This window comes from Microtus ochrogaster, unplaced genomic scaffold (genome assembly GCF_000317375.1).
Source record: "Microtus ochrogaster isolate Prairie Vole_2 unplaced genomic scaffold, MicOch1.0 UNK6, whole genome shotgun sequence".
In the NCBI taxonomy this organism is placed as follows: Eukaryota; Metazoa; Chordata; class Mammalia; order Rodentia; family Cricetidae; genus Microtus; species Microtus ochrogaster.
This window is the reverse complement of record NW_004949104.1, coordinates 13215532-13241686: the sequence shown is the minus strand read 5'-3', so window position 1 is coordinate 13241686 and position 26155 is coordinate 13215532. Positions and strand designations below refer to the sequence as shown.

Below are 26155 nucleotides of genomic sequence, written 5' to 3'. Positions count from 1 at the left end.
AGTCTATAAAAAAGATTGGTGGGGCTACAGATTCCTAACACGGTGGAGGGTGGACACAGGAGGATTGCTGGAACTTGCTGGGCCACCAGTTTACCCTACCCCTTCATTTAGTGAGAGGCCCTGTTTCTAGGAAATAAGGCAAAGAGTGATAGAGGAGGACACCTGCCCTTTCCCATGGCCTCTATGGGAATGGATGGACATTGCCACACACACCACACGTACGTGTGCAACTCTAGGCTACGGTGACTAAATGAATGTCTTGGCTTGTGTCCATGGGGCAGGAGCTGTATCAGGTATGTATAACTGTTACATTACCAGTTTAGTGGATTTCTGAAACTTACGTTTGGGAGGAAGAGAGATGTTTATTTAGGAAACGAAAACAGAAATAACATTATTTTAGATTGTTATAAATAGTCAGGATTCACTTATAATAATTTTAGGTAACAGATCCAAATAGGATATTACAGAATTTTAATTAACATTGTAATAAAGTTTGACATGTCAGAAACTTTCCTTATTTTAATCTTCAAAAGCACCTTAAGTATGCAAAGCAGTCTGTGCTTCATAGATGAGAAATTAAGGCTGAGAAGAATTACTAAATTACTACGTGTTGGCTCCCTGGTTACACCCAAATGGAGCTTCTAGATGCATGTTTGAGTGGATGAATTGCTGAATAAATAAAAGGGCAAAATTATGTGTGGTTCAGATATATCTGTCTCTAACCTTAGCTTTGAGTCTTACCTTTTACTTTATAAATTTCTGACTTCATGGAAGGTGGGGTTGTGTAGAACATGTAATGTAGAAGTCAAGTTATATGATTTTCCAGGGGACGGTGGGGACAGCCTGGCTGGAACCCAACTCCACATAGTAACAGACCATCAGGTTCAGGTTACCTTGTCTGTTTTGGGTGGTTCGGGGCAGGTGCTGACTGTCTTTCCCAAGTTGCTTGCCAAACATCTCCTTGGGGTCAGGTGTTGACTCCCATCTCGCTTTTTGGTAGGACTGCCAGTGCATTACAAACAAACGTAAGGGCTGGCCAGGTACCTCACTTGATAAAGTGCTTGCCGAGTTCGGATCCCTTGTTGTGTGCCTGTCATTCCAGTGCTGGAGTGACAGACACAGAAGGATCTTGAGGACTTACCAGTTACCTCACATTACTGAATCAACAAGCTCCAGGTTCAATAAGAGACCTGTCATAAAATATAAGGTGGTTAATGAAGTAGAGAAGATATCCAACACCAGCCACTGGGATGCACACACATACACACTTGCATACCTATATACATGGGCATGTACAGTACATATATGCATATTTATGAATATATACCCCGTATGCAAAATAAACTCAATAAATTCTTCTAAAGTTTTTAATTTAATTTTAAATTATGTATATCTTTGTGTATTTGTGTATGGGTATGTACATGTGTGTGCAGGTGCCCACAGAGGCTAGAAGGAAGGTACTGGATCCCTTAGAGCTGGAGTTACAGGCAGTTGTAACCTACCCAACGGATGCAGGGAATTGAACTCAGATCCTTTATGCAAGAACCTCACCTCTGCAGGTTTCTCTGAAAAAGTTCATAGTAGGACCAGTTTAAAACTAGTTTCTCTTTCCTGTGACTCAAAAGACCTATGTTGGCAACCAAGACAGCTCTCAGGAACACAGGTTTCAAATACACTCACTTGTGAGAGTCGGAGCCGTGCCATGTACCACAGACACCTTGGTATGGAACTGCTGCCATACCATGTAATTCAGACGCGTGTCTCTCTCTAGTGTATTTCCTCTGATCTCCATGGTGGCACAGTCCTGCTTTTACTAACTAACCCTGGATCTGACTCATTCTTCTGTGTTTGAGCACATGGCCCAAGTGGTGTTACCAAGATTGATCTCTGGCATTGAACACTTTTTTTATTGCATAGACGGTAACAGTTAGCAAAATGGTGTTTGTGTATGTCCAGCATAGGTGAAGTGCACATCTCAGTGACTTGGTCCTTTGGCTCACCATGCACTCATGGGAGCCCAGCCTGTTTCTTTAAAGCACTGGGATGGGGTCGGGGAGCTTTCTAGATGTGCTGTCAACTTTTAATGTAGGCATTTGTGGCACCTACTGATGTTGCTTCTATTGGTGCTCTACCTGTGACGATCCTTATCTCCCACATGGTAGGACATTTTCTTTTTCTCCCTAATAATATTTTTCCATGCTATGCTTATAATACTGCAAACTTTTTCCCCCCAAGTCCCAGGTCTGCGTAATTTAAGACCTGAAACAATGAAACTGTTAGAGGATAAAGTAAGGAAAATGCTTCAAAAAGTGGGTGCAGGCAAGAGCTTTCTGAATGGGGCACCCTCCACTTGGAAGTACTGACCAGCACTGACAAATAGGATCTTCTCTATATAGCAAATGAAGCAGCTGATTGGATGAAGAGACAGTTGCCAAAATGGGAGGTAGTGGCTAGCTCTGCACCAGACAGAAGACTAAACAACAAGAAATAAAATAATTCAGTATGCAAGTGGAAGAATGAAATAAACTGAGTCACTGAGATTGGCATTAAATATGTATCGCTAATAAACAAAAGGAAAAAATTGTTCACCAGCCACCATACAAATGCATATCAAAGCTACATGGTGGTGGCCACACCTTTAATCCCAGTACTGCAAGGGGCAGAGGCAGGTGAATCCCTGTGAACTCCAAGACAGTCATAATTCATAGTGAGGTCTTATCTAAAAAAAACAAAAAGCAGCCAGGACTGATGGTCATTAAGAAAATTAGCAACAAATGCCAGTGGGGATGTGGGAGTAAAATTTCGCACTGCTAGTGGAAATCTAAACTAGTCCAGCACTGTGGAAGTCAGTATGCTGGCTTCTCAGACAAACAAATAAGGAAACAAAAAACCAAGCCTGAGACATAGGTCTTACATGTGACCCAGTTGTCACACTCCTGGGTGCCTACCTGAGTCAGTGTACCAGGGAGTACTTCCTAGAAGTGTTTCTGAAGCACCGTCAGGACAGCTAACGAATGGACCCAGCAGGGTGTTCAGCTACAGAGAAGTGGAGGAAGGAATGTGATAGTCACAAGGAAGTCTTTCAGCATAGAGAAGTTATGTTGGCAGCAGGGAAATTGCTACAATTGGACCTGCATCAGATCAAGTTAAGCTAGCCAGTCTCAGAGAGGCAAGTACATGTTTTCTCTTTGTAGTTCCTTTATTTTATATACATGCATAAAACATACATGCTTTAGTATTTTAAAATACTATATGCTATAGTATTTTTAAATAATGTCAGCATAAAGGACTTAAATGTGTCTTGTAGAAACAAACATACAATAGGGATTTTTCTATGCCCCCCCCACTTCATTACTACATGTATGCACATATGTGACATGAAAGTAGAAAGTAAAAGTGAAACTGTCTAGTGGAACAAAGACTAATTGGGGTGGGGAGGATGGGACATAAAGGAACATATGCTTAATGTGTAATATATGCTTAGCTGAAACTTTAAAAATGTCCATCAGTTTCTTAGTGATTGCTAAGAGCTTTTGTCAGTCCCCTCTTAAAACTTTGAAATAAGTTTCTGTTATGTTTCTTGGGTTCCTCTGGCTTAAGGGCTTTTCCTTAGAGTTGCACTTCTTTCTTGACTGGTTCCCTTCCAGTCGTCCCCTAAATGTACCTGTCACAGCTGCCTGTAAGCAGTGTTTTATTTTTGGTTTGTCTCTGGCATCTATCAGATGTAATCATGTAGGTAGCCATGACTGCAGCAGCTTTGGTAGTTGGAGCCAGGTCATTGGTTCTGGTTGGTGATGAAGAGGCCGTGTGTAGGCAGCCATTTGTTTTGGTGATCCACGGGTGTGAGACTCAAGGTTAAATGAGGGACGTGGCAGAAGGCGTTGACCTCCGCTCCCCAGTGGGAGCTCAGGGCTGGCCCTTTGAGTTACCCCCTCTTTCTGTGGAAGTCAGTGTGAGGACAGTGGCTGAGAATGGATGGGAGTGTGTATCCAGTGCATTGTGTTCTTCAGAGGAAAAATAGAAAGTTCATTTTTTGCATACAGGATTTTAAACAGTGGTTTTTTTTTTTTTTGATAATCCAAAAGATTCCTCATGTGAAGTCTTTCATCTGCCTCAGTAGAACATGATTTGGTCTTTTCTTCACCATTCTTTTGCTTGATCTGTTCTCTGCTGCTTAGGAAGAGCAGAGGCCTTCTCCGCCTTCTTATGCAAACCCTCAGTGTGGTGACAAGGAGCGGTGACTCCATTACTCACTTCAGGTCAGTGTGCTGACATTTCACTAGATCATAGACTTGCAGTGCCCTCGAGAATTAGACTGTGGAGTTCTTATTTCTCACATGAGAAAACTCTTTCTGCTGATGGCACTGGAGTGAGAACCAGGAGCCAGGCTTCTCCTCGTCTTGTTTAGTTGGAAAGTGCTAGGATTTTATTTGCAAAGTAATTATTGAATTACTGAATAACTAGTGAACCTGTCTCATGGTTTTCTTTTCTCTCAGATGCTCGGGCCCTGTTGCATGCTTACAGAGGCTTTGTCCTTACACTAAGCCCCTTGAGATAGGCGCTTGGTCCCCAGGTTTTGATTTGTGGTTCCATTCTCCTGAGCTTGATGCAGGTGCTGAACCCTTGCTGAAAGCTTTAACGTACAGCATTCCTTTCGTAGAATGGGTCTGGGGAAAATGTAGGAAGATGGTGGGGATGCGATGGTTGCCAGCACTGGGGTGGTGGTGGGGTTGGCGGCGCAGGTGGATCTCTGTGAATTTGAAGATGGCCAGGGCTAAACAGAGAGACCCTGTCTCAAAAAAAAAAAGTTTAGGAAGATTTTATTACAGGAAATTTCCATAACAGAAAAGGCTGTTAGGAGACTTTTAAATTTATATAAATGTGACCATTGGAAAGTTCCAGACCTGGCTTGGTGCCTCTTGTGCTGTGTGGTCTTATGAAAACCCCACTGGTTTCGGGCCTACTTTAGCAGATATACATACATAATCAAGTATAAATATTATAAGTATTTCTGCACTCCCATCTTTAGCACAGGTAAGTTCCCCCATTGTCTATCTAGGTCCACTAGGGCAGCTCTGGCCATTTTTGTTTATCTCCATGTCCTTGAGTTCCCCTTCACTTCCCTGTCCCTAGTCTTCAGGCTCAGGTGGCTACCCTTGGCAGACAAAGCTCCCACTGTCAGCTTTTGCCCCCTTCAAGCAACAGGATGATTATTAAACTAAACTGAATTATTATTATTGCACTTTGTTTTGCATCTATGCAATTCCATATGAATAATTCTGTAAAGTGCAGTTGCAAGACCAAAGGTATATTCTTGTAATTACCACAAAACTGCTTTTGTAGTGCTGTATTAAATGTGCATGCCAGTATGCAGTAGCATGCCCAAGAGCTTCTACTTTTTAACAGACTGTTGGACTGTAACACGAATTCTAATTGTTCTTAATAAAAAACGGGAGTCAGATATTAGGGGGTGAAAGCTGAAAGATCAGAGAAGCAGTACAGCCAGCCTCTAGAGAGACCTTTTATGTCTACTGAATCCTCAGACCAAAAGGGCAACCCTGTCCTGGGATGCATTCTCTAACTGAATACTTCAGACTGCATCTCCAGACTACACCGAGCTCTTGTCTCCTCCCGCTTTATATTCTTCTTTCCACCCAGCCCTATCCCTATCTGTCTCCACCTCCCTAGTGCTGGGATTAAAGGTATGAACCACCACTGTCTGGCCTCTAGCAGCTTAACTCTGTACTCTGATATTCAGTCAAGTTTTATTTGTTAAAACACAAAGTATCACTACATTTGACAACATTCTTACTCATACTTCTGGGCCTTGTAAAGGTTAAGTGAAAAAACATCATCATAGTGTCTGGTGGGGTGTGAAGGTGCATGCCTGTAAGGCCAGTGCTCTGGAGGCGATCAGGCCTGCCAGATTATATGGGAAGACTCTCTACAAAATTTAAAATGTAACCTCTATGCCCAGTGTGAATTTACATTTCTCCCAATTCTTTCTCTCCTGCTTCGGCTTCCCCATTTTCTGTTACATTGTTGCTCCTGGTGGCTAGAGAGGTCAGTGTTTGGTGGTATGTGTGTGTGTCTATCTGTCTGTCCCTTATCTTTGGGATATATTTTGAAACTCCTAAGGAATGCTTAAAACCAGAGATGGCTTGAAAACCTGTATATATGATATGTTTTCTTTATGCAGCATTCATATGACAAAGCTTAATATAAAAAGTAGACACAGTAAGAGATTAACAGTACATAATAATAAAATAGCATTTTAAAAGTATTCTGTAATAGTTATATGAATTTTCTCTTAAAATATCATGATACACTATAATCACCATTATGAGATGATGCATTGTCTATGTGATGTGATGAATGGCATAGGCATATGTGTATATAGATGTAGCACTGGGTAGCTAATTCACCTTGTAATGTATCAAAAACAGAACCATTTGCTTTATTATTCTCCATCAAGCCACAATGATGTCAATGCCTAGGAATCTTCCATAGTTGATTTTTTTTAATTTTTTTATTTTGTTGAAAACTTTTAGACAAACATTTTAATTATAAATCATTTCTTTAAAAAGGATTAGTGTGTGTGTGTGTGTGTGTGTGTGTGTGTGTGTGTGTACATGTTTGGAGGTCAGTTGACAATCTTGGTGGTCAATTCTTTTCTGCTACCTTGTGGTAACCATTGATAGAACTCAGCTCCCAGGCTTATGCGCAAGCCAGTCTACCTGCTGAGCCGTTTCACCAGCCCAACCTTTTTTTTATGATCATGTGACTTTATGACTTTAATGTATCGTCCACAACACATCATCTTTAATGTCGGTGCAGTTTCCAGCACTGCTTACCTTCCTCTTTCTCTGGAGATGACTCACGTATTCTCCCCTTTGGATGCACTTCAGCATCAGAAGGGTCGCTTGTCCTGCTGCACCTACGACTTTCCCAGCACCATCCATCCGTGGGAAGACACTTGACACTATTCACAGTTCCTCCATCTGGAGGTTCTTCTAGTAAACATTTACTTTCTGCTTTAACTTTTCCCTGTGGCTTCCAGTGTCTGAACCAGTTGCTGATAGGTGTGCCACTAGTACGTAGCCTTGACAAAAGCAGTAGTGTCCTAATCAAGGGGCTGATGTGTTGAGGTTGTGTCCACATTGACATTTTAGAGCACATCAGAATGGCCAGATGGATTTGTCTATCATTTATAGAACTTTAAATTCCAGCTTTTCTTCTTCCAAGTATTTCCCCCTCCTCCTAGTATGAAGCACTAATGGAACTGTTCCATAAACAATATGGCTGTCACCCACGCTTTTTGATTAGGTTACCAGAACACTCACTGGCAGATAATTTTTTTTTTTTGAGATCTTATGCAATCTCCTCTCTGTACTCTATGCCTGCCTTTATTGTGTAACCTGTCAGATTTCATAGCCACACTGTACCCTAGCAAATCTGTCCTTCTGTGCCTTGGTGCTTCCTTTACACTTTTATGAATGGAGCCCTCTGAAATATCTTCTTCAAAGCCCAGTTTCAGTGCAACGAAGACTTGCTTTTTCCTTAACCAATTTCCTTAACTTTGTTTAAAGTATGGCAGCAGCTTCGTCAGCAGACCATGTTTCTCTAGTAATTTTTAGTCTTCTATCTAACCATATTTCTGAACCTATGTATCCTTTCCTCTTTTTTGGAGGTTTCCTGCGGAGATCTATATAGTATAACACAGTGCTATTATTCAGAACATTCACACAGGAAGCCTTTTCCTTGTGACCGTCACTTTTATAAGTTGAGGAATGATAACAAAACTGGCATCCATTTGTATATGTAAGTAACACTAGACAGATTGAGCAAGCTGTGTGTGTATACATACATGCACATATGCATACACATACATATACACACATACACACAGATATCTGGAGGTATGGGTTGATGGGAAGGGCGAAGTTATGTAATTATATTGCAACTAAAATATCAAAATTTAGTGTTTAAGTTACAAATACATATTTTTAAAACTAGCATAAATTTATTTTTCTTTAAAAAATTATGCTTAATCATATATTTTAGCAGCCTCATTGTATAGTTTTATTTTCTTTATTAAGAACCTTTTGTTTTGAGACAAGGTCTCTCTTTAGCCTTGCTGTCCTGGCATTCCCTCTGTAGATGAAGCTTGCCTTGAACTCACAGAGATCTACCTGCTTCTACCTTCTTAATGCTAGGATTAAAGGTATGTGTCATGCTCAGACTGTAGATTACATCTTTGTATTGCTTTTTTGTCAGTTACAGTTTTCTCATAGTTCTTTTTGATACATTTTGAATTAAGTTTTTGAAAAGCTTTTTTATTTGGGGCTGGAGAGATGGCTCATTGGTAAAGAACACATAGTGTTATTCCAGAAGATTCCAGTTCAATTCCCAGTATCCAGATGGGGAACTCATAACCAGCTGTAATACAGCTCCAGGGCATCTGGAACCTCTGACTTCCATGAGCATGGGTACATGCACAGATACATAATTTAAACTTTTTACTATTATTTATTTAGTGTGTTTCTATGTGCATGTATATGCACATGTATGTGGTGGCCTTACTGGATTACCTGGAGCTGGAGTTTCAGACCAAAGTATGATATTACCAAAGTCCAACTTGATGAGACCAAGGAATTTATTGGGCTTTCTTACAGAACACAGGCAAGGGGTTACTTAGAGGATCATGGATGGCCCCCATGGATGGCACAATAAAGTCACACCCCGTCATGAATGGAGACCTCATGGAAGCTGCATCCCGGAAGCCCTCTTTAGTCAGCCTTCGCATCCATCCACAGTCTAGCATATTCTGAGACCACTTGGAGCTGGGAGAGGGAGTAATTGCTGGATCCTAGGAAGTCTGGCTACCACTGTATTGCTCTGCTCTAGGTGACTGGCTAATGGACAAATCTAAGAGTTGCATCTTATAACTAGGAGGTGAAGGGCTTCCGTACAATACCTCCTGACACGGGGGGCTGGGACTGAACTTTGGTCCTCTCAAAAAGCAGCTAATGCTCTTGACTTCTGAGTCTGGTCTTTATGTCAGTACCATATTGTTTGATTTCTATGACTTTATGGTAGGTTTTGAAATTTTTTATTCAGTTTTTCTCCTCCTATACAGTTTTTCATTACTACTTTCCTTTTATTAAATGAAGGGTTTCTAGAGTATTGTTAGATTTCTGAGGCTGTGTGAAGAAACAGAGACAGAAAGACAGAAATCTGACCTTAGACAGAAAAGACTATGTTTATTAAGCTCACACAGCAAGGGCAGCCCCTCTTTCTCAAGGAATTGGGGGTTGTTGCCAGGCTGGCTGCATGCATTTCTTTTTATGGGTACCATGAGGGGCTTACCCAAGATAAGACAGGCTGGCCCGACATATATTTCTTTTTGTACTGTTCCAGAGGCTGAGCAAGCTCATCTGTGAGCATTAGGTGTCCTGCTTTAGGACAGATCCCACTTAACAGTGTTTGTAGCTGTTTCTAAGAAACATTTTCTTAGTGCTTGCCACAAGGCCTGTGATCACATTGGACTTCATGGCAGTCTTTTCAGGTTAGTGTCACCGTGCTTAATTTTAATTGTGTACTAAAATATATTCATATGTAGCTAGCTCTTTTCTCTGCTGTTACTTATGTTTTAGGTATTTGTAACTTTTTTGTTTTGTTTTGTTTTGTTTTTTTGAGGCAGAGTTTCTCAGTGTAGCCCTGGCTGCCCTGGAACTCTCTCTGTAGACCAGGCTGATCTAGAACTAACCGAGTTCTGCCTGCCTCTGCCTCTCAAGTGCTGGGATTAAAGGAGTGTGCCACCATCAACAGGCAGCAGTTGTAACTCTTTCTCTCCCATCCTATTTAAAGGATAATGCTTGTACCCACATTGCCTTTATATTTCCCTGTTGAGCTCTTTTTCTATGGATTCAGTCCTTTTGTTCCAGCCAGGACTCCCTTTAGTATGGTTGTAGGATTGCAGGTAAGATAGCGTATAATGATTCTCTTGGATCTAGGTGTGGCTCTCTTAGATTTCTACTTAGAATTCATTGGCTTCTGGATGATAGTTTTGTCAGATTTGGAAAATCTCCATTATTGTTTCAAGTAGTTTCTGGCATTTCTCTTTCCCTTCCATCTGTGTGTCCCATTTTGAAAATGTTGGTGTGTTTGATGGTGTCTTGTAGGCTCTGAAGCCGTCTTCATTTTCCTTCTGTTCTGCAGTCTACCCAACTTTAAGCTTGCCCGATTCTGTTCCCAAATGCTGAGATCTACTCTTAAAAAAATGTTTGAGACAGAGTTTTTCTCTATAGCCCTGGCTGTTCTCTGTAGACCAGGCTGACCTCAAACTCATAGGATCACCTGTTTCTGCCTCCTGAGCTCTGGGATTAAAGGCTTGTACCACACTGCTCTGACTTAAAATTTTTCTTTAATTAGTGTGTCTGCATGTGGGTATGTGCATTTATTGCAAGTGTCTGAAGAGGCCAGGGGCACCAGTTCTAGAGCCAGAGTTATAGGCAGTTGAGACCTACCCAGTATGGGTGGCAGGAATTGAACCCCATTCTCAGAAGAGCAGCACACCACCCCTTTAAACACAGCGCTGTCTGCTTCCTTTTCCAGGTACTTTTAAACTCTACAACTCATACTTGGTTTCAGGATTACTGATTTCCATGTTTTTATTGATCTTCTTTGGAAACATTGTTCTGATGGTTTCCTTTAGTGCTTTGCGGGTGGTTTTCTTTAGTTTTTGAGTGTATTTTAAAATGACTGATTTGTAGACTTTACTTATTTATTTTTTACAAGCCCTTGTCTGTGCTTTCATAGATAGATTTTGCTCATTGCTTTCCCCTATGTAGGAGCCATACTCCTGGCTTGTTTGTTTTGTTTTTTAATACATTTTATGGGAGCTGGAAAGATGGTTTGGTGGTTGAGAGTACTTCTCACGGAGGATTTGGATTCAATTCCCAGCACCCACACGATGGCTCACAACTGTCTGTAACTCCAGTTCTAGAATATATGTGATACTTGGATGTTCATGCAAGCAAAACACTCATACACGTGAAATAATATTTTAAAAAATTAAAAAATAAACTTAAAATCTTAGTATTGGCTAGGTGGTGGTACACACTTTTATTTAATCCCAGTGCGTGGGAGGCAGGGACAGGCAGATCTCTGTGAGTTTGAAGCCAGCATGGTCTCCGGAGCCAGTTCCAGGTCAGTCAGTAGAAACCCTGTCTTGGAAAAGAAAGAAAGTTCCTTATTGAAAGTAACATAACATGGCTGCACTGGAAATCAGGTTCCTCCTTCCTCTGTGATTTCTGTTGGTACTCGATATAGTTGTTGAATGACTTTTTGAACTAATTCTTTGAGTTCTATATTCTTTGTTATGCAGAGCTGGTGAACTTAGTGTACTTTGCACTGTCTGTTTACAAGTCAGCATGGTACACACATGAACCAAAGCTCATCTTAGTATTTCCTGAGCACGCATTGAGCCTCATCTGTTTTGCCCTTTAGCTGTTCTGGAATATGCCAGAGCTTTTCAAAGCCTTCTGGACATTTTATTCCCTAGCCTTTTCTTTAGTTTGCTCCGTTAAAACAGTTGCCTATAATTATTTTTTAACAAACACTGCCCTGGGAAAGGCTTTCGGAAAACAACCTTACAGCAAGGTGTGAACACATATACACACCCTTACTTGTTGGCAGGGTCTTCTGAAGAACCTCCCATGGGTTAGATGATGGTGGTTCTCTGAGAATGGAGCTTTGAAGAGCTCCTGTATTGCTTCCTCTGATGGTGACTGCAAATTGGAGCTGCCCTGAAGAGAGAGTGGGATGAGGTTAGGACAGAGTAGAATCCACAGAGCTTCCTGGTTTTCTTGTGTAGATATCTCTGGCTAGTTTCCAACATTCATAGAGTTGATGCTGACAGATTTTGCCAAAAAGCTTTTTAGAATTCCCTTCACTTCATATTTACTGACATCCCTTTGGATTAGGAATTTCTCTTATCATTTTAGTTTTTTCTTTTTAGTGGTTTCTTACTATCTTTTTATATCGTCAAATACAATGCACTTTCCTCATGTCCTTCAAGTTACTGAGATTCAGTCGTACTGTGTGTTGTCCAGAAATCAACTTTCTTTTTGATGATCTTTCTCACCGGTGACACTGTGTGACTGATTGTTTCCAGTTGCACCTTGCACTGTGGTTAAAGTGTTACCGTGTTTGGGATCCTAGTTGGAATATTTCTTCTTTTAGTTTTCTCATTTAGACTGCTTGTCCTGTGAGTGATATGTGATAGCGAGAGCTATTTTGTTACATTTTTAATCTATTCATTTGTTTGTGTATATTTATCTCTGTGTGCACACATACATGCCATGGCACGTGGAGGTCAAAGGACAACTTCAGGGACCGATTCTCTCCTTTCAGCTCTTGGGTCTCTGGGATAGAACTCAGATCATCAGACTCAACAACAGACCCGTTAGTCCGCCGAGCATCTCAGGGACCCTTTTCTTCTTTCTATCCAGGGTTACTGATTCGGAGTAGGTCATCTGCTCGGGTTCTCTGTGAGTAAACATTATCATGTCCTGTTCAGAATAATGTTATCAAAATACTTGAGTTTAAATTGTCCTGTATTCATTCTGCTCAGCTCTTGGGGTTCTTTTCAACATAAAGGCATAGTGTTTTACTCTTCTAGGAAATTAACTAATAAGAATTCTAATAAGAATTTCTTGAATGTCATATTGCCTTAGCAAATGATCTCTTTGTGTAGAATATTAAGATGTGCTACTTTTGTTTGTTCTGTGGAACATTTGTTTAACAATGTAAAACTGTGTTGCTTTTGTTTATGCTGCATCTGTTTATCTCTGTGAAGCTCTGGTTCTTTGCCTGTCTAAAGCACCTGATGGTCTAATAAAGAGCTGAACGGCCGATAATGAGTCAGGAGCAAGGATAGGTTCGACTGGCAGGTGGGGAGAATGAATAGGAGAACTCTGAGGATCAAGGAACAAGAGAAGGAGAGGATACCGGGGCCAGCCATCCAGGTAGCCACAGAGCAAAAGTAAGATATACAGAAGTAAGAAAAAAGAAAAGGCCCAGACACAAAAGGTAGACGGGGTAATTTAAGTTAAGAAAAGCTGGCTAGAAACAAGCCAAGCTAAGGCTGGGCATTCATAAATAAGAATAAGACTCCATGTGTGTGTAATTTATTTGGGAGCTGAGTGGCAGGTCCTCCCAAAAGAGTCAAGAGTAAAAACAAAACAAAACAAAAAATAGCCAACAACATTTTGCTGTTCAACATGAGGCTAGAGTAAAAGAAATACAACATCTCTTTATCGGGTTTCTTTGATTTGAATCTTCTAGTCTTTCTATTGAAGTTTTATTTATTTATTTTTTTTTGCAATTATGTTTTTAGTTCTTTATTTTTGGTCCAATAATTTTTCATACTATATTAGATTCTGAAAAGTTATAAAATAGAAATATTCAAATATGCTTTTTCCTGATTTAAGTTTATCATCTTTGGTTTTGCTTTTTAGCTTTTTTCTTCATGGTGCTGGCTTTTTTCATAACAGAGAACTCTTCCCTACTAGATGTATTTTTCTCATTATTTACTAGTTTTCTACATTGTCTTGAGTGTGGGGCTTTATTTACTTTGTTGCATTTCAAAGGTCTGTTTTTCCCACCATCTATCAGCTGAGAAAATTGAGAGTTAGATTTGGCTGACAAGGTTTAAAGTTTCTGTGTTTGAAGAACTAGTATTTTACCTAGAGCATGGTCAGCACACCATCTCCTCAGAGTGCAGGCCAGCCTCTGAAGGAGAGCTGCTTCCGCAGATCCAGCACGACTTGAAGCTGTCCTCATGTCCCGTGCTTGTGTGCCTGGCTTCTCCTAGCCGAGCCTCTAGCTGCTGCCAGATGTGTCCCCGCCTCTGGCATGTGTGCTACGTGTCACTTTTTACTCCTGTCTTCACGGAAGTGCTCGCGCCTCATCGGTTCTTTCCTTCCTTGTCTCCACCAGTGGTGCTTTCCCCTGGTACTGTCATTTTGGCAGGCCTCAAAAGATGAGTGAGATGTTCCCAAAGTAGTGTTTCCTATTGGTACTTCTGGAAGTACACCTTGTCTGCTTCCCACCTTTGACGATTTAGTTCATTAGTCTTGTTAGGTCTTGTGAGAATCATGCCTGAGTTTGGAAATCAGCATGTCATATAAAACTGCTGGGAGTATGTTAGGGTGAGCATGTTCTTGGGAGGGACCAAGACCTGTGTCTGGTGTTCTTTACAAATAGAAATTTATGGTTAGATTAATTTGGCCAACATGGGTCATGATTATCAGGAAAGAGCTGAGCCATGCCACGTTTGCTTACATTTCTTTGGCTGGTAGAAAGTGGATAGTGGACCTAGACTGTAATCGGCAGAGCCATCGAGGTAAAGATGTAACAGTAAACAGAGGAGAGGTCAGTGCAGGTAGATCTGAAGTCCCATGGGAAGATGTTTCCCCAAGTCTGTACTTGAACCTGGCAGTGTGGCTATGGCAAGTAGAAGCAGCCTTTCTATTATCTTCTCCCCAAGCACACACGCAGCATCTTCACTGAGACGCGTCAGAGGGGATCACTGTCATGTATGGTTACACACATCCCTTCTTTCTATTTAAAAGAAGAAATTCTTCCAAACTCTCCCCCCACTTCATTTTTATTATTTATTTTTTATGTGTATGGGTGTTTTACTCGCTTGTATGCTTGTGTTAGAGTCCCTGGGTGGAATTGGAGTTGCAAACTGTTATAAGCTGCCATGTGCGTAGATACTAGGAATCAAATCTGGGTCCTTTGGATAAGTAGCTACTTAATCTCTGAATTGTATTTCCAGTGGGTTCCTCGTTTTGTTGTCGTTGTTGATGGATACTTAAAAAATGCATTTAGGGGCTGGGAAGACAGCTCAGTTGGTAAAATGCTTGCCGCACAAGTATGAGAGCCTGAGTTTGATCCCCAGAACCTTCAGAAAACAGCAAAACCCCAGGAATGGTGGCAAGCACTTGCAATTGCAGAGTTAGAGAGGCAGAGACAGGCAGATTCCTGAGGCTTGCTGGCCAACCAGCCATGCCCACGATAACAAAGTAGACACATAGACAGTTTCCGCCCAGTGCCTGGGGAGAAAGGTACTGAGGCTCGGCTTCATAAAGAACCAAGCTAAAAGGCCGAGTATAATGGCACACACCTTTAATCCCAGCAGTCAGACAGCAGAGTCAGGTGGATCTCTGTGAGTTCAAGGCCAGCCCAATTTATGCAGTGAGTTTCAGGCCAGCTTAGGCTACAAACTGAGACCCTGTTTCAGACAAACAGACAGAAACAAAACTGAAGAAACTAGTTTTATTGTCCTCGATGAAGACCACACTATAATCACATTCTTTATTGATGCTCAGAGAAAGAAGAGACCACACATGTCTTTTGCCAGAAAGTTTTGGGCAAGCAACTCAGTTATTCTAGGCACAGTGGTCCAGGGCCTGAAGAGGTCAGAGAGATGGCTCTTGCCAGTGACTGTGTGGCCATTTGAGGGAAAACGGAGAATGGGTTCTCATGGAAAGGAAGCACACCATGAGAGCAACACCAGGATTCCCTCTGGAATCTTTTTTTTTTTTAATTTTCGAGACAGGGTTGAGCTGCGGCTTCTGCAGCCTCTAGGTAGTCATGGGGGAGGTGAAAGGAAGACCCCCAACTCCTACCTCTCTGCTTGCCTTCCAGCCCAAGAAGCAGTCTCTCTAAGTGCAGAAGGTAAAAGGATTTGGATAAAAGTCAGCAGCTTCCACCACAATACTTGATATCTCTGTTTAAAGTTGATTTTTTTTTCCTTGTACATTTGCCTAAAGGAGCTGATAGAATGCAGGTTGCTTGGAATGCGGACTAGGCTGGAATGGCTTTCTTCACAGAAATGTTTAATAAACCCAAGTGTCACAGTGTGCGCAGCTAGAATGCAGTAGCCGCTACCTTCATAAGCAAGATGATTTTTTTTTCCTGGTGTATTCTCAGGTCTCTGTGGCCCTTAGCAGTGGCTCCATCCGAGTGGCCATGCTGGAAGAAAATGGAGAGCGTGTCCTCATGGAAGGGAAGCTCACCCACAAGATTAACACGGAGAGTTCCCTCTGGAGCCTTGAGCCAGGAAAGTGTGTTTTGGTAAGTGTGGTCACTGTATGCAGAGCTCTCAGGTGTCTTTCAAACCTGCTGTGATACCCCCTTTGGCCAAGTCTTTCCAATGAGCAGTGAAACCTTTACAGTAATTGGAACAGACTTAATTAAGTCTTTGCGTATTTAGCACCATACTCCTGTTCAGAGCCTGTCTCCATGAACTTTTGCATTTGTATCCTCTACCCTCAGCCCTAGTCATTCCTGAGAACCCACTTTACTACAGAGAAAGACAAAAGCAAGTACATTAAAGTGAAAATGGAGGTGGCATTTTTTTCTAGATGCCAGTCTGGATTTAATAAGTTTACCAAGGAGATCTCACCAAGTATCTGGCAAGGCACAAGGTAAAGTTCAAGGATATGACAGTGAGGTGTGAATCCAAATGAAGAGCCCAGTTGTTACTAGTCAACAGACCCCTACAGTTTGGGCTGTATGCTTGGCCACATGTGCACAGCTCAGCCTTCTCTCCTGCAATACCTCTGACCCTTGTGCTGGCACCCAAGAGGGAAACTGCTGCACAGGGCACCTTGGACTAACTTGTTTCCTCTTTCTTCCTACAGAGGGAATAAGTTAGGTAAGAGAGATAAAGATGAAAAACAGTAAGTCTTTGGATGAAAAAACCCTTCAGGTGTTCTTCATATATGTAATGTGTAAAATAAAAATGTCTGTTGTTACTGGTGGGTAAAGAAGAAAGCTCTTGAGCCCACAGTGGGTCTCTTAGCTACACTCATGTTTCAGGGGGAGGCATAGGCTAGGGACCAAGTTAACTGGACTCAGCCAGCACCTGTGGGGATTGGGCATATTTTCTGCTTCATCTTGCTATCACATCCGAAATAGAATTACTGTTGTTCATGTGGAAACCCCCCCCCCCCCAGGCATGTGCGTAAGGGTTACCAGGTCCCTGACCTACCTCAGTTCCTCTTGCGGTATCCTAAGGCCCATGAGATAGCTTGTGGAGTTTTCAGAGGTGGGGCTGGATTTGGTCTGTCCTGTGTTCTGAATCTCCCAGCACCCAGGCCCATCTTTGCCAATGGTTAATACTGGTGATAGCCATAGGGACTTGGCCCAGGGCTCCACCAGCCGTGTATAGGCTACATTTGTCTGATTGTTGTTCTGTACCTCACTGATGCACATCCCTTGGCAGGGCAGCATTCCACAGCCAGAGAAAACAAAAATACTCTTCTGCCTACTGTGTGCCCATTGCCTCTGAAGGTTGACTTTGGGTGCCAGTGTGATTGGGTTGAATGAACTGGTAAGGCATGGGCGCGTGTGCAAAGATGTTTCAGAGACAACTTTCATGTGTGTCAGTGATCCAAGAGGGGAAGGCCTACCCTGAGTTTGGGCCATGCAGAACCATCCAGTAGGCTAGACTCAGACTGAACATGATGTGGAGGAAGAGAAACATTTCCTGAGAACCCACTTTACTATATATAAAGGCAAAAGCCTTGGATATCAGACTCTAGGTTTTTTTGTCCTTTTATCTCTAGGATTTTGTATGAGTGACCCTTGAGCCTTCAGTAGCTAACTGAGGTTGTACACTATACATCTCTCTCATTCTGAGGGTCTGACTTCCCTGGCTTTGTACCTGTGATCATGTGAGCCAATTTAATATGTATTATATGTCCATGTATGTCCTCTTACTTGTTTGTTCTGTTTCTTTGGAGAGCCCTAATGTAACCTTCTTGGGTGTGGCAGCTCAGTCCTTTCTCCCTTTTCCTGACCTATACAGGCTGCATGCTAATAGTGCTGTATTGGACTCCTAGGTCTGAGCACCCCGGCTCCTTTCCTTGGCACACTACTTTAGCTTCCAGGTGCTCTTGAAGTCTCCTGGTCAAGGACGTTCTGGAGCATGAGTAACATGGCAGTACTGCCTTGCTCTTGGCAGGCACTGCCCATGGCTGCTGTGAGTACCATGCTAGAGTTATCTGATTCTAGGGCTGCTGCCTTCAAGGACTGTGAGTTCTGTGACAGCCCTGACTTCTGCCTTGGCAGAGTATGGAATGAGTTAGGTTCCCAACTCTGCCCAGCTCCATACTGGGATCCCTTTCCAAGTGCTGTGTGTTGCTCAGAAACCAGCAGCATTCCCCATAGGAATGGTCTTTGGGCTCACAGGCTCCATCTGTATTCAGAATCAACTGGGATCAGAAGCTGTGTACTTGGAATTTATTCCTTTTACTTTATGTCTATAAAATACGATTGCTATTAAATTATCTCTAAGAGCTTTATATAAATAGTCCAGAACCATATTACTTTTGGAGGGCTTGTCCATACTGGTGAAATAGGATGGAGTCATACATTGTGACTTAATACCTATGCTCCTTGCACTTGAGAGGCTGAGGCAGAAGGGTTTCCATTAGATTTGAGCCCGTCTGGATTGCATAGCAAGCAAATATCTCAAGAGGAAACAAACAAAACACTGGGCTAGCAAGATTGCTCAGTAAGTAAGGATGCTTGCCACCAAGCCTGATGACCTGATTTCAATCTTTAGCATTCATATGGTGAAGGGAGAAAACTGATTTCCACAAGTTATTCCCTGACCTCTCTCTGTATGTGTGCCATGACACACGCATATATGTACACACACACACACACAGAGAGAGAGAGAGAGAGAGAGAGAGAGAGAGAGAGAGAGAGAGAGAGAGAGAGAAACAATTTTTAAAAAATCATATAAAATTCTAAAAATGGAATAGGATGTGGTGATAGCCCAAACGCTAACACCTTCATTAATTTCTAACATATATGTAACATGTGTTGGCTCAGGTGCTTTATGAGATACATATAGTCTTAGAAGTCAGGATCTTGAGGCTCTGAGATGGGGTTGTTTTTGCCCAAGTGTGGGATTGAGCCTCAAAGCCATGCCTGGCTGGAATTTTCTCTCTTGAAGGGCTAGGGAAAGTGACCTTTCCAGGCAAGGAGAAAAACTAAGGTGAAGAGGGAAGAGAGCTGATCCTAGTGGTTCTGAGAAGCTCTCATGTCAGATTGATGTGAGTGATACCTCCCCCAGGTGGGAGACATTGTGTTCTGTACCTGTACTTTCATTAGCGTGGCTGGAGACAGCTAGACAGCCATCCTGGAGAGGACAGTCAGATGGAAGATCCTCATTCCTGGTATCCATGCACACGTTTCCTGAGGACTCTTCATCCATGTTCTGCTATGGTCTGGGCTTTCTTGTGTACCAGTTGCTGTTTGGGTTTTGGTTTGATTTTTGCCAGATACCTATTGTCTGCAGAGTTTATGAAAAGAACCAACTAGCTGCATTTAGGTGCCGCCATAAACATGACTTCTGTGGGTGCTGTGCCATCTCTAGTAGAGCCAAAGAAAAGCCCTTGAGATACCACATCCGTTAGTCCCTGTCCCTCAGAGTTGCTGGTACTATTATTGGATGGATTTTATTTTTAGGGGAGCATCACTTGTGGGCAGTAAGGGATTTGAAAAAGAGGAGCCATGGGCATTATAATCACTTCTTTTGCCCTCTCATCAGCCTGGGTCATTGTTTGTACTTGGGGTCCCTTCCTGATGAGAGGTGCAGGACTGGTCTTCTACCTCCTTTTACCATGAAGCCTTAGTGTGTAAGTGTTGTATGTTATGGAATGTGTCCAGTTACAGACACTAAAGGTTTGCTGTGTTTTTACTTTATTTATTGATGACCTATTGGGGCTAGTTTTTTTTCCTCTTCTGATTACATACATGAGACAATCCTGTAAATTATTGAGCATATTATTTTTCTTCATGAAGGGCCTATTTTTGTTCCTGTCAACACATTGCATCTGCTGTGTGAACCCAACATATGGATTAAGAAAAGGTTGCCTAACTATCGGGGGGCCTGCCTGTGAGTTGTCATTGTAGCCATGCTTGAGTTTTGTATGATCTTGGAATGGGCACCTGGCTCCTGATCTCCACATGCCTACTTATCGCTTCTTGTTGGGCTTGGGAAAATGACCTGTGGATATGGCCTCTTTTGGAGGAAAGGACTTTGCAGGTGTAATTAAGAATGAGGTCATTTTGAATTTCCTGGGTGACCCCTGAATTTGAAAGACACCTTTCAAAGAGGCGGAAGAAGAGACGGACAAAGAAGTTCTCATGAAGACCAGGCAAAGACTAGAATGATATGGGCATAAATCAAGGGATTCCAGCAGCCACCAGGAGCCGAAAGAAGCCAACACCATGCCTACTCCTTGATTTTGGACATCTGGGCTCCAGAACTACAAGAAATGAATGGGTGACATTTTAAGTACTCAGTCCTCCGACCCAGTCTGATTTTTGTCATAGCAGCCCTTGGGCATTCTCACATTAGGACCCTTGCAGCCTCTGTGAAGAGGAGTGACGTTGGAGCTGTTATTGGTACCCCAGACTCTACAATAAGAGCTTCTGACCTTCTCACCTCACAGCAGGGGAATGCAGACATGCCACTTGCTTCTCAGCGCCTTCCATGTGTCCTGTTTCTCCTCCCTTTTGCAGTGGATCCCACACCAGACAGTCAGGGCAGGCAGGGGTGGCAGCTAAAACCGTGTGACAGTTCTTGCCTCCTCCCTCCCTCCCACACTTGAGAATGTTAAATGAGACTTCTTGACTCAGGCAAGCGCCTTGCCTGGTTACGGAGATGTAAAATCAGCCGTGGCAACGGCACCAGCTACTTTTCCTGATTCTTCATTTGGTTCCAGCAGCCAGGCACTGATCTTGTGCATTGTCCTCATTTCTTCCTCCCTGTGGAGAGCTGGCGAGCTGGTGCCCTCTGCATTGTGTGGGTAGCTGTAGGCAGGCGGCATGCTCTGCTTCAGGGCTCTCAGCCATGGCTGTGTTGGATGGGTGGTAGGAGCTGCCTGAGAGGTGAATGCCATTCCCCTCACACATCTTCATGTGCTGACATCGTGCACACAGACTATTTAACACTGATTAGGTAGCTCTAGACTATTTTCTGAATAAATAGATGTTGGAGTTCAGGCTTTAAAACTTAGTGTACTGTGTTTATTTATGATTTTTTTTTTAGCACTGTGAGTATTTTTATACAAGCTGCACCTCCCTGCCTGTATTGAGATGATTTCCTGAAGTTATTATTTCTCAGAAAGTGGAATCCCAAGATGATCACTGCTGCGGCTCTCCCTGAACAGTGCAGCATTTCCAGGGTGGCGCCGGTGATGTGTCATCCCTGCCTTCTCAGCCAGGGACTCCTTCATTTTCCTTGCCAGTTTGTCTGGACAGCTCTCATTGTTCTTTCAAGGATGAAGTGGCCCCTGTCCCGTAGGCCTCACAAGCCTCCTTTCCTGGTCTGTGAAGCTATCCTTGCATATCATCACCATACTTCTTCATAATCCAGAATGGAAGTCACAGATCAAGTTCTTTTTAGCACCCCAGCCTGAGATGTATGGGAACTGGAATGTGAGCCCACCTTTAGTGTGACGCCATCTTCAGGCTGAGTCCTGTTTCCAGTTTTATCATGATTCTTAACATCATTCTGTCCTGGATGCCAGCAGGGAGGAGCTGAGGCTTGAACTCACATAGAAGGCTAAGAGTTTTTGTTCCAAATGAAAGCAGGACTGTGCTGAGCAGTGGATGGGCCCTCAGTCCTCCTCCTGGTAGTAGGAAGAAAGCGGTGTATAGCTTCTATCACTTGTTGTCCCCACTCGACAGAATCTAGCTGTATTCTGCCCCCATGTCCTCTGACCTGTGCAGTGTCTCAGTTCTGCTTGAATTTCTTAAGCTCACAAGGCAGTTGATGACACTGAAAATCAGGAGACTGTTTGTGTGGTGGTGGCTCGCAGCACACCCACAGGAGTTCTTCCCCACAGTGGGTGTCGAGCTGAGCAGGTGCACCCGCCATGCTGTCATCTCACCCCATTATCTGCCCTTGTTCCAAGGTGCCTTCCTGGAAGGAACGTCCCACAACATTCCCGTTGGCCCAAACTCAATCACACGGGCAGCTGCGAGGAGTAAAGCCATTCTCACTGGGCACAGTGCTTCCCTGAATAGAAATGAGGTTCCGTTACTAAGGAAGGAAAGGGATATAAATGCTGGTGAGTCATCGGCACAGATCGGGGGATGCTGAGGTAAGTTTATTCACACTGAGGGTGAAGTTTCTGTGAGGACATTTTGGGAGCACTGTTCGTTCAGTGATGGTCTGGGGTCCCTCTGGGAAATTATTGTGGGACCAGTTAGATGAAAGAGGATCTGGAAAATGAGAGTGTATCCAGGAAATGGTGAGGCCACAGTGACCTTTTAGAGCACCATCTCATTTTGACCCAATGAAGGATGGTTCAGAGTGACTTTCTAAGCCACGGAGAAAGGAGGAAGGTGGCAAGCAGTTTCCTTGTAGAGAAGGCTCACTTTAGTAGTGCCCGTGCCCTGTCAGCAAGGAGAGGCTGAGTTTAAGGTCAGGTTTCCTGGCCTGTGGGGGAGGATGACACTGGTGACAATGTGAAGAGGCCTGGGGCAAGAGATACCTGCTGGTAGGCCAGAGACATACCTCAGGAGACACTAGACAGGAGAGGAACACTGTGGGCATGGTCCTGAGCAGAGCAGAACCGACCAGAGTCCTGTGCTGCGGGAAGCTAGGCCAGCCAGTCTGTTACTTCAAAGACCTGCCTAGTCTTAGGAGGTAACTCGGGATAAAATGGTTCAGAGAAACCATTATTTGTTATGTTGTATGCAAACATATATACAGTATGGGACAGTGCAGGCACATAGCTGCTAAATGCCCATGTGGCTGCCTATACTTTGAACAATCTGTAAATTTGAAGTTATTTGCAAATAAGAAATGAGTGGGCTAGCAAGTACACAATGAAACTCAGCGTCATCAGAGAAATAAAGTAAAAATTACAGCGAGATGCCTTTTATACCTACGAGAGTGGCTGCTAAGAAGCTCACAGTGCTCAACTTGGAGGAGCTAAGGTGTCCTGGATCCCTTACTGCAGCCATGAGAGTGAGGTGCTGAGCATAGCCGACGTGCCCACATTGCAGCCCTGCTGGCCTTCACTGCGCTCCCAGGAAATGGAACCACAACAATCCTTACAGCGGCTTCCTGCCTATCTGCCAAACCCTAGGAGCACCTCCATGGCCATGGATAGTGATCACCTGCATCATGGACTAGCCTGGCCATGCTCATAGTCCACAGGCTCCAGAAAGGAAATGTGTACACGCCCACAAGCCGTGGGTTTCAGTGGGGAAGACATCCTGGACGTGGACAAGCTGAACTGCAAGATGAGCAATGTAGACTGAAGTGGAAGGAGGGGCCTGGGTGTGGGTGGGTTGTAGTGGAGGCTGGAGGAGAAGAAACTGCAACAGGGTGAGTTTTACTGTGTGCAAACTACACCTCCACAAGCCTGACTTGTTAAAAAGTAACAAAATGTTAAACCAAAACAGTTAATTTAGGCAAACCGTGGAACTAGTTTTGTGAGGGTGTGGTCTCTAGCTAGGAACCCATGACGTCTGTCCAAGAGTGTTTCTCCTCAGTTCTCACCCAACTCTGGTTCTGTCTTTAGTGTTGAGAACACCCTACCCTACCTCCAGAGACTTGTGTGTATTCAAGCCACATTGTTTGCCTGAAAGACTAGGTTCCCAGAGTGTCTTACCTGAGTTCCCTAGAAGTAGCACTCAAGGAAGTCAGTGATGTTCCAAGGAACTTGTCTGCTAAGACTTCTGGGACATATGCTAGTTAAAGAGAGAGGGTAGACTCTGGGTGTGAGGGTAAGGAGCCAGAGCAGGGCATGAGATGCTCCGAGGAAGCTCTGGAAAAGGAGGCCAGGCCAGTGAAGGATGAGGATGATGGTCACACTAAAGTGCAGCCTTACTTAGTCTTTAGAAACAGAGTGGAAGAAGATGATCTCAGAGGATTCAAAAAAGTTTTGGAAACAACATTTTGGGTTTTCCAGGAACTTCAGTGCTGTCTGCTGCTCCAGCACCAAGAGCAGCCTAAACTTGAGCAGGAAAGAAGTCACTGGAGCTTGTATGCTTACATGTAGTCAGGCAAAGGAATAACAGGCGAGCTTCCACACCCTTGAAAATGCATCCCAAATGTCCATGAGGGAGTAGAGACCCAAACCCCTTCCTTCTGCAGTGCCAGGATGTGAAAGTGGTAGTTCTAGTGGGAAACAATTTGGGGATTTCTTGAACCATGAAGTAGATGTTCCAAGTGCCCCAGTAACTCCATTCCTAGGTAAACATCAAGGCAATTGAAATTAGGAACCCATACAAGTAGAGCATTATTCAATATCGTCAAAAGGTGGGGAAGTGCCGGGCGGTGGTGGCACACGCCTGTAATCCCAGCACTTGGGAGGCAGAGACAGGCGGATCCTTGTGAGTTCGAGGCCAGCCTGGTCTACCAAGGGAGTTCCAGGATAGGCACCAAAGCTACAGAGAAACCCTGTCTCGAAAAACCAAAAAAAAAAAAAAGGTGGGGAAGTGTCCATCAACAGAGAATGGATCAATAGACTGTGGAAGGCTCATTCAGGAGAATGTTCGGCATGGAGAGGAATGAAGTTCTGATACATGCTACAACATAGATGAGCCTCTAAAACTTCATACTAAGTGATATAAGCCAGATACAAAACAACACCATTTGTGTGAAATCTAAAGAGACAAAAGCATTAATAGTTGTATGGGTGGAGAAAGAGAAATTATTAGGGTAAAATGAAGAGTATATCACTGGGTACAAGGCTTCTTTTTGGAGTGATGGAAATGTTTCAGCATGCAGATGTGGTTGGTTGCATACCACTATGGTTATACCAAATGCCATTGAACTGTTCACTTTTGAAAAATAAGATAAATGAATTGCACAATAAATTTTTTTAAAGAAAGAAAAAACAAGGTGACTGGCATTGGATGGTACCTGTTACCATTGTGGCTGAAGCTATGCTCTCTGGTATAATAGCTCTAAGCTTCTAGTAGCATCCACTTAGACATTTGACATGCACACCTGACTGAGGAATGTTTTTGTTTTAATTAAAGATGTTTTAAAATTTTCTAGCTGGTTTTTGTGGGTGGTACATACTTTTAGTCCTAGTTCTCAGAGACAGGAGAATCATAAGATCATGAATTCAAAGGCCAGCCTGGACTACATACAAGACCCTGTCTCAGAAAAAAGGGGAGTGGGGGAACTAAAGGGCTTGAGAGATGACATAGTACACTTGTTATACAAGCATGAAGACCTGAATTTGAATCTCCAGTGTTCATGTTATGGATATTTGTTTTTTTAATAATAGAAAACAACAGCCACAACCTGGCATGGCGGCTTGTGTTTGTGATGGGAAGCAGGGCAGATCTCAGGAGCTCACTGGCCAGCTAGCCTAACTTCATAGAGTGGAGAACAATAGTGGAAAATACCCAGCATCATTTGTTCTCCACTGTGTGCATGCAGCGTACACACGTGCACACAGAGCCTGAAATGTAGCACAGTAGTAGATTGCTTGTCTGGTATGCACAGTGCCTGTAGTTTGATCCTTATTGTTGCAAAAACCTTTGAGAATTTTTGGAATAACCTGAGCATGTTCCTATAGTTAAACATTCTGTGAAATTAAATATTTCTAATGATAAAAGGGATAGGATTCATCATGAATTTTGTTAGATTTGTTAAGTGCACAAGTAGATCTGGCGTGGGATAAACCCCATTCTATCCCCCTACTTTAGACTTGGAAGTGAACCTTTCCCTTACTCCTTATTCCTGGCAGATAGCTATAATCCGTTCTCTCCTGGAGGACAGACCAGTGACTTGTCCTCTGTTCTGTTTATGTCTGTGGAGCTGTGATGTTGAGCATCTGTGTGGACCTGATGGTGGAGTTGAGACTGGTCTGTGCGATGTACAAAGATCTGCTAGCAATAACTGAACTATAGATATGCTTGGTCATCCCCCTGCAGCGATACTGGTGGGCTGGTAGCCGAAGGAGGCTCCACCTCACACAGCCCTGCCTGACTTAAGTAGGCACGACAACATGTATGTTACAGAGCCTGGGGTGGCATATTATTATAGGTCTCATGTGCGTCACTCATAAAAACAAAAGGCTGGCCG

The 26155-nt window shown here is 43.2% G+C and overlaps 1 protein-coding gene across 1 annotated transcript in view; it reads left to right on the top strand.

The window, feature by feature from the left end:
- Nucleotides 1–26155, top strand: part of Nudcd3 (NudC domain containing 3) — a 98054-nt gene that overhangs the window by 62527 nt on the left and 9372 nt on the right. The window contains exon 4 of the mRNA XM_005366195.3: nt 16006–16149. Coding sequence (XP_005366252.1) covers nt 16006–16149 — 144 coding nt within the window. The remainder of the gene's footprint in view (nt 1–16005; nt 16150–26155) is intronic.